The sequence below is a fragment of the Nannobrachium achirus genome (genome assembly GCF_963921795.1).
Source record: "Nannobrachium achirus genome assembly, chromosome: 23".
Classification (NCBI taxonomy): Eukaryota; Metazoa; Chordata; class Actinopteri; order Myctophiformes; family Myctophidae; genus Nannobrachium; species Nannobrachium achirus.
The window spans coordinates 34,720,900-34,730,681 of record NC_137830.1 but is presented as its reverse complement, the minus strand read 5'-3'; the positions used below and the strand labels follow the sequence as shown (position 1 = coordinate 34,730,681).

The window sequence follows — 9,782 nt, the reverse complement described above, 5'->3', positions numbered from 1 at the left end:
GGCCCGCAGTGAATCCTTGTACCCAGGGCCCAGAGTTTGGTGCGACACCCCTGGTAATGTCACTCTCAGCAATGCCACACTCTCTATGCCTATGGAATTATAATACACTGTCCTAACATTGGCCTTGTCATAATGAATGCAAATTGCAAATTTCCTGCTCCTGCTTTGTAAATGCTTACGCTTTTTGGCTTAGATGGTATTTGTGTGTTCTATTGTGTGGTGGAGAACTTCAGAGGAAATCAACCCCAACGTTTTAATAAATTAGCTAAAAAGTCTTCACTGTAGTTGGTCAACCTTTTTTTTAAATGATTCTTTTCCATTAAAAGTTTGATATAATTCAACTTGCTGCTCGCTCGATGACTCTCAGAGAGGACTGTGGGAGGTTATGGTGAGAAAATGCATTCCCGCGACACAGATAAAATGCATTTATCTTCAGCACGAGTGGCTCTGGGTCTGAGCTGTATGTTTGATTGGCTTCAGATGATTGGTTCACAAAGTTAATTACTTTACCGCTTTATTGCAACCAAGTAAATATCATTTGGGGGGTTTTAGAGAGTAGAGCAGTTTGGGTTGGTTCTTCAGTAAGGGTCATTAAGCTGTGGTTTCTCTCTGCAAGATCTTCAAGTTCATGGAACCTCATGGTCAGAAGTTAACACATCCATCCCCCTTTAAAAATTGCGCATTTCTCCACCAAGGAAACTATCCATTACACAGGTCACAGGATCCCGAACGTAACACAGGTCTCGGTGTGACCTAAAACAAAAAACACACCAAAATGACAGATCTAACCTCTGCAACGAACCTTCTTTCAGCTTATGTGCCTTTAGGGCTGCAACTATGGATAATTGTCTTTTAATAATTTTTCTTAGCGATTATTATATCGATTAATCGAATAATCGAGAAGCAATTCTTTTTAAATTTGTATATTTTTACATCAATGAACAGACCTTCAGTACCTTCTGGGTAACTGAATTTCCCCCTTGGGATAATAAAGGTATCTATCTATCTATCTATCTAGACACTAAATATTCTGTTTTTGTTTTTATAATCGACTAAATCCATTAGATTTTCTTTTTTTTTAACCTCAGAACGTGCCGCATTGCGACATTTTGTGAGCTTGTAGATCAGCTTTTTTTGTGATTTTGTTTTGTTGGAAATAAAATCCATTTATTTAGTCGCCACCTAAATGGATTATTAAAAAAAGCCAAACCCCAAAATGAATCCTCCAGTTCTAGGCAACACAGAAATGGGGGAACTTTTTTCTTATTTCCACACAACAACTCAAATGTATATTAACTAGAGGTTCGCGGGACTTCGGCCCGCTCACATCTAATTAAAAAAAAATTAAAAAAAAATTAAAAAAAAAATTAAAAATAAAAAATAAAAATAAAAAAAAAAGTTAAAAAAAAATAAAAAAAAATTGGGGGGGGGGAACTATTGTGGCGGAACTATGGTGCCGCAGCGCACGTTTCCGGTCGGACATATTTGACCGCCGGACGCACTTCCGGTTAGGAACTCCGTGTGCCACGTGATCAGTCCTAGCCAATTGGAGTGCTGCATTTGGTCGTGTCTGACTGACAAACAAACAAAAACCGCTGGCTGCAGTTCTAAAATGTATGTATAGATGAGACAGTTCAATGTTGAAAATGGGTGGTTCTCCCCTTTGACTATTGTTGCTACCGTTGTTCTCAGTTACTGTGACTCAGAAATACTCGGAGAGCAAAGAGCAAATGCCACAACATGACAACATACTGTACGGTACAGTATGTCAGTAGAACTCCCGTTGAGCGCTGAGTTGCCTGTCAGCAGGGTTGTCGCACCAAATTCTGGGCCATGGGTACAAGGATTCACTGCGGGCCCCCCCATGAATGTTCTTCATAGGGGGAGGGGGTTTAACCCATTTAGACAGTGGGAACACACTTTAACTATTGAAAAATAGCAGATATACAAGCTCACAGCACGGCACCGAGTGCCGTGCTGTGAGCTTGTAGAGCTGCTATTTTTGAAAAATCTTGAAAATGTGTGCAGTATTTCAAATCCTGCTAAGGTTTTTTTTTTTTTTACCTATGTTTCTGTGCCAGTGGTGCTCAAACCTTTTCATGTGAAGGACCCCCGAAATGATATGTATTTGGTCACGGACCCCCATCTCAAAGTATTTAGTTCCAGGGACCCCCCAGAAGCAAGATTTGAGTTACAAATGTTCTCTTACATAATATTCAAAGATTTGCACACATTTTCACGACTTTTCCAAAAATAGCAGATCTACAAGCTCGCAGCGCGGCACTCGGTGCCGCGCTGTGAGCTTGTATGTCTGCTATTTTTCAATAGCTAAAGTATAAAATAATGAGGGCCCCTCCACTTTGGGGCCCAAGTAACTCAGTCCCACTCCCCCCCCTTGTGACGCCCCTGCTGTCTGACCCTGTGAGGTGGTGCTGACAGTGAACCAGCTGTATCTATCCATCCATGCATGCCCTCAGAATACAGTTTGCCAGCATAGCAGCAGTGGTGGAAAAAGTACTCCATTTCTTTACTTGAGTATCAATACTGCAATGTAGAAACACCTGGTTACAAGTAAAAGTCCTGCAATAAAAATTTACCTGAGTAAAAGTATAAAATATACTCGATCGATACAGTGTCACAAAACATAATGTCACAATACTCAATATTATCAATATTTCCGTACACCCTCTAATTTACAGAAATATTCAGTGTCCACCAGTTTCCCAGTGAGCTTACTGGGGAAAAGGGGGTGTGTTAATAAAGCAATAAGCCACAAGAGGCGAGTGGTTACCGGGGGAGTATACACCGGCTGAGAGGCGTTGGGAAACACGAGGCGCAGCCGAGTGTTTCCGACCCTCTCAGCCGGTGTATACTCCCCCGGTAACCACAAGCCTCGCGTGGCTTATTGCTTTTCTAAAACGGTCACAATAATTGCAACATGAAAATCATAGCATTGCATTATTTAAAGAAAAAAGTACACTTCTCCGCCACCAGGAAGAGACATTTCCTTGCGTTTACCAGTCACATCCAGGAATGGAACTTACGGAAGGCAGTGTGTGTTACTGTTTACAAAGTCACGTCATTCTTTTTGCCAAAAAAATAGGGAAACAACACTTGTGTTAGATCAGTCTCATGTTAAGAACCATATTCGATCCATACACATGTTTATTTTCATCCAGATTTAGCTGCTATGTGGGTGAACAAAACATCAAAAACGCTAGCATAGCAACCTAAGCTAAACAGCCGAGTGGTGCCTGGAGAATAGAGGGCGCTTGTTGCCTTTACAAGCCCCGCCCGGAGCCATTCAGTCACTGTCCTATGCATGTGGGCGGTGCTTAGAAGCACCCGCACGGCAGGATTTGAGAGGAAATCAAACGCTCGCTTCTCTAGTTCAGCCTCACGGCACAGTGGAAAGAAATAACGCACCTGGCTTTGATATAAACTGATTCAAGGTGTGGGTTACAGTCTCAGGTATACCATGGCAACCAGCCAATCAAAATCAAGGAATGGAACTAGCCGTTTTAGAATGTGGGCTTCACTTCCTCCACACAGCTGATTCAAATCACCCAACAAAGCACCTAGTAATCACCATGCGAGAGATTCAGATGTGACAGGCTCACAGCAACCAGTCAGAATGAAACGGTTAGGAGGAACAGGAAGTGATGCCCACCTTTCACGCAAGGGCTCATGGGACACAGGAAACTTGTGGATAGCTGGATAACTTCATGGTGTTGTGTAATATGAAGTACTGAACATGACGCTTCTGTCTTTGTTTATTTGAATGTGGAGATGAGTTGAGCCTTTTGTTTACCTCTTCTCTCTTCCTTGCAGGATGATGACATTTCTTACTACAATGCCAAAGATGGGGTGAGTACACTTTCTATGTTGGGTTGTGTCATTGCACATCACAGCAGCCATTTTGACGGGAAATAGTTGGGTGAACACATGTTATACAGGTGATACTAAGGTTGTGTTCTGTTCAAGTCAATAGAGCCAAGGTGCTGTTGCTATTGTGTTTGTTAACTTGTCTCACTGGAAATACAATCTAATATGTGGCCTCTCCAGATTGGAGTCAGATTGTTTTTATGCAGGCTTATCAGCAATTTGTTTCTGCAAATCAGATTTGAAACACCAGCCCAAATCCAGGGAATTAGTCAATTCCCTCCGACAACATTATGCAAATCACGGCCAATCATCTTCATTGGCTACGATGTCCCCACTTTGGTTGGGTGGAAGTGACATGCACTCTGTTTACAATATGCCTAAACGTGCACATCATTTAATTTCAGGTACTACAGTATGTCCAATTTGGAAAGGGGTGATAAACCTATTCCATCCATCGCAGCCTGCCAACTCAGACGGTGTGCTTGTCAGCATGCCTGCCTTGTTGTCAGGTTATGTAATAATCTCAGCAACTGGGTTCAGTGGGTTGTGGTTTGCATAGTTTTCACAGCAGGGTTAGCAGACACACACGTCCTGATTGAAAACCTTAAAAGGATCCCTGGCTTATTATGCCTTAAATACACTATAATTGCTCTCTATAACTAATTCAAAAATATATTTAATTTATTTTAGAAATAGTTAATCTTTTACTCAAGGAGGACAACGCCCGTCGCAAGTTGATGATGTCATTTGTCCATGTGTGTGGTCCAGCCCAATGGAACATATCATCATTGTCGGGTGAAAACCTTGTATGTCCAAAACCGTTCATTTTGCATTTTATTAACACATTGGATGCCAGGGGTTTTTAGCTAGCCCATTTCTTTTTATTTAATCAGCGTATTGGCACGGAACTAGGAAATAGAGATAAGAAGGAGAACTCGTTCTTTGGCATTAATGATTCAAACTAGTGAAAACAGCCGATCTATAAGCACACAACGCCTCGCACCGCGAGGCGTTGTGTGCTTGTAGATCGGCTGTTTTCACTACTTTTGTGCGACGGCCTTGTGTGATGAAGCAGGGCTTTACTTTGCGAAAGAACATACAAATTTGAAACTTGGAGATACGAGGTTTCCACCCGACAACGACGATATGCATCTGCTAATACAAACATATTTAGTCAGGAACACTCACGTCAAAGTAGGTTTAACCATTTATTGTATAAATGGAATACAGTTTATGTTGGCGCTTGAAGGGCTCCACGTTCAGAGATGTTCCCTGAATTTTGTGCATGCAAAATCGGGGAACGCTAAGCAAGAACCCCCCATAGGGATACAATAGCAGAACAATAGCAATACATGACACGTAACTTAATCAGACATAATCACAAGTATTTGAGCTTAGCCCGACGAAAGGTGGAGGCTGGGGTGGAGGAGGAGGAGGCGGCAGCTAGCAGCGAGTATCCGAGGCTTCGGATAACCAAGCATAGGTAGAGAAAGCAAGCCGTATTTAAAGATGAAGTGCCATGATTTTTTCCCCCCCAAAACAAGTAAAAGTCTGGAATGCATAATGTACTTGAGTAAAAGTACAAAAGTATTGGCATCTACAGTAAATGCAGGTAAAGTACCAAAATGTTTGAGATCGTCTGGGTATAAAATAGGGCTAAACTGGTTCATATATGTTTCATAATATAATAATGTATATCTGCAAAGTAACTAGCAACTTAAGTTTTCAAATAATTGTAGTGGATACAATATTTAATATAATATTTGGATCCGAGATGTAGTGGACTAGAAGTCAAATTATAGAAAATTGGAAATACTCAAGTACAAATATCTCAAAATTGTACTTAAGTACAGTACTTAAGTAAATGTACTTTGTGTAAAGTTACTTTACACCACTGGTGCAGGGGACTATTTTTATTCCATGTTCACACACCACATGCAGAGAATCAGTGGAGTATGTGTGAGCTTCCAACACCTCCGCCTGGCCTGAGAAGTCAACTGTCTGCTTCTATAAACACAGATCAACATCTAGAGTCATTTCTCTCTAGCCTGGCGGGCCATCCCTGATACTGCGTTCACTCATTCCTTCCCCAGTATCAGGTCTGTACTTCAGCGTATAGCGATCATTTTCTGATCGGGCCATTCAGTGACTGCGTTTCAACTGCTGTCCGCACAACAAGTGGAAAGCTTCCCCTGATTGCAAAAATTAAAAAAAGTTTTATTGTTATCACATTTTTGTCTTAGGAATGTGACAAAAAACTATTTTTTTTTATTGAACTCTAGTCTCCATGGCATGAGTAATCAATAGAAAAAAAGTCATTTTGGGGGTGAACTACTCCTTTTAGTAAAAGTATCAATACTGCAACGTGGAAGCACTCTATTACAAGTAAAAGTTAATGAGTAAGGGCACGGTCACATCGCCAAAATATTCTACCTATGAGAGTGGATTTGGAATGGCATGGATTTATGGTCTTGTGCAGATTTTGGCGTCTAACACTGTCGAAGGGTAGCCAAAACATTTCTCAGCCAGTCGAAAGAACGGCAAACAAACACGTATTTTCGGCCGATGAACTCCTCTAACGCATACTCCTGTTCCTTTTTAATTGTTGTAATTGATTCCAACTCATGTTGTTTATAAAATGCCACAGCAAGCATCTACGTCACCATCTACACATGGACCAATCAGGGGAAGCTTTTCACACACAGCAGTTGAAGCGCAGTCACTGATTGGCCCCGATCAGAAAATGATCGGGGCCAACTTCTCATACTTGGTGCCTATCTGCTGAAGTCCAGGCCTCATACTGTATGAAGGAGGAATGAGTGAACGCAGTATGAGGAATAGCCCGCCAGGCTAGTCGAAGGGTGCATTGTGCATACTGTATGTACAGATCCTTCTAGAAAAATTAGAATATTGTGTATTGATGCCATAGCACCCCAAATCATAACCGACTTCGGAAACTTCCCACTGGACTTCAAGCAACTTTGACTTCAGAAGGTTGACATTTCTCTATTATAAATCCTCGTTTTGAGTGGTAGTATTGTAATATTTTGAAATATGGACTTTTGATATTCATGAGCAGTATGCCATATAAAATCAAAATTGTAACAAAAAAAGGTTTGGAATAATTCACTGAATGTCCAATGTATTTAGAATATATGAAAGTTTCAAAAATATTTACTTTTACACAATATTCAAATTTTTTGAGAAGGATCTGTATATTGTAGATAGTTAGGTAGATAGATAGATACTAGATAGCATTCAGCTCTGTATTGTTCCAGTGTGTGACTGGTGTGTGTGTGTGTATATGTCTCTGTACAGCTCAATCAGACAGACCGGGCGAAGAGTCAATACGTCCCAGAATTCCACAACGAAGCAAACTTCAACAGACTGGTCTCCTACAATACCACCGGCGTGCACATCCCCACTGACATATATGAGGGCTGTAAGTACATGCACGCACACACACACACACACACACACACACACACACACACACACACACACACACACACACACACACACACACACACACACACACACACACACACACACACACACACACACGCAGTAATTTCTCTCTCTCTCTCTCTCTCTCTCTCTCTCTCTCTCTCTCTCTCTCTCTCTCTCTCTCGCTCTCTCTCTCTGTAGTCAGGGTATATAATCAAAATACCTGTCAAAGCTGGGAATACATTCGTTACCAAACGATTTATTCACCAATGTGTTCGTAAACATATCTAACAAAGAATCTTTGACAGTTAGGGTAATTCTGGGTCTCATTCACTTACTATACACTATACTATAAGGGAAAAAATTACTCCCAAAAAATATGCTTCAAGTGGGATGTGAGGGGTCTAATTAGGTGTTTTTAATTATTCTGAATCCATCGTAAGCATTTGTTTTGCACGAAAAACATTCCTTGGGCTAAAAATTGACCCCATAAACTGTGAAAAGTGATGACTCATCACTAAACCATCGTTCGTTTTTTTTTTTGGGGGGGGGGGGGGCGTTTTTAGCCCAATGAATGTTTTTCGTGCAAAACAAATGCTTGCAATGGATTCAGAATAATTAAAAACACATAGTTAGACCCCTCACATTGGTGAAGAAATCGTTTGGTAACAAATTTATTCCCAGGTTATATTAACCCATTTATGCCTAGAATTATTGAATGCTTTAACTGTTGAAAAATAGCAGATATACAAGCTCACAGCGCTGCCGCGCTGCGAACTTGTAGATCTGCTATTTTTGAAAAATCAAGATTGTATTTTTGCAAGTCTTTATTTAAAAGCTCCCCTAATATCCCCTGACTACTCTCTCTCTCTCTCTCTCCCCCCACTATGTCCAGTATCTGCAGTATGTTCCCATGACGATTGACTAACTTAGCCTGCCAGTGCTGTCCCACAATGCACACCAGTCTATATATAGCTCTGCTATAAACCAGCACACACACACACACACACACACACACACACACACACACACACACACACACACACACACACACACACACACACACACACACACACACACACACACACACACACACACACACACACACACACACACACACACACACCAGTGGCCCCAGTGAGCCTGGGAGAGTTGCACTGAATGTCACCATGAGTTTTCTTGTGGTTGAGTTTTGTTTGTGTTACAGCTTGTGTGGTTGTGTACCCCAGTGGTCAATTCACTTGTTACACACTATAATACACACTATAATTTGTGTATATTTAAAGTAGGTCCCATTTATTGTGTTGGGGTTTTTTTTCTCCTCACCCTCAATTTATTTTATACTAAATCCTAATTATACTAAATTTAATATTGAATGATTTTGAGACATTTTTGCCCCTATAATGAATGACATAATAGGGATGCCTGGTTGAAAGTGGTTAATTCTCTTGAGAACTTTTATCATCTCAGCATTTAAATTACATTTCTTTGTCACAGTTTTTACCATCACTTTTCATTTTCTTTTTACAACAACCAGAGCATATGACACGCAACGTCCTGGTGTATTGTACCATAGAAATGTATCCCATTAGGTCCTACAAATGCCCTCTAAATCTGTAGTTCTCACACTTTTCAAGATTATGTCAAGAAACATAATCACACTCTCTCTGCCTTCCTTCACTTAGTGAATGTCTCTCTCCCTGGCCCTGGCATTACAGTGGGATATAATTATCCCACCCAGCTGACCCAGGGTTATTCCAGACCACCGCCACGGTCCTGCCTCCCACTTTACTTCCTGACCTGTTAGGGTTAGAGCAAGCCCCCAGAACCCTGGGGGCGCCCTGAAACCAAATGGACATGGTGGCCGTTTTGAGGTACTGCAGTTGGGTCTACTCACATGAACGCGCGTCTAGGCTTCTTTGTATTGACGCGCGTTCATACCGTAAGTGCTCGTTCATGAAGCGCGTCCATGAACAAATTATGACGAAAAATGCGTCACAGTAGACCCACTACGTCACGGTTTTACTAGCCGGAAGGAGGGGTGAAAACGCCTCATGCGCTGGGTGAGCAACTCAATGCAAGTGGACGGGCGGGGATATCTGGTGTCCTCTCTATTCTTTTTTTTTTTATAACTTTATTTTTCAATTTTCAAACATCACATACAAACAACCCCTTCCACCCACCCGCCCCACCCCCCCTAGGCTAAAAAGAAAACACAGAAAACAGACAATATACAAACAAAACATAAAAACAAAAACAAACGTAAGCAGTAGGACAGGATATTACACTCTTGGACAGGGACAACTCCCGCCACCTTCATACAACAGTGGCTTCAAAAAGACAGAGTAGATAAGCACAGTACAATCTGATACTTAGTTAAAGGGATGTTCCTCAGCAAAGGCAATAAGAGGGGTCCAAGCTAGGACAAAGTTCTTGCTGGCTCCCTTGAC

General features: G+C 41.4%; 1 protein-coding gene across 1 annotated transcript in view; it reads left to right on the top strand.

Moving 5' to 3' along the window:
- LOC308308890 (voltage-dependent calcium channel subunit alpha-2/delta-1-like) overlaps positions 1-9,782 on the top strand; it is a gene marked incomplete at its 3' end in the record, with an annotated part of 175,942 nt that overhangs the window by 70,031 nt on the left and 96,129 nt on the right. The window contains exons 5-6 of the mRNA XM_080754346.1: positions 3,832-3,867; positions 7,204-7,327. Of these exons, the coding sequence (XP_080610472.1) occupies positions 3,832-3,867; positions 7,204-7,327 (160 nt within the window). The remainder of the gene's footprint in view (positions 1-3,831; positions 3,868-7,203; positions 7,328-9,782) is intronic.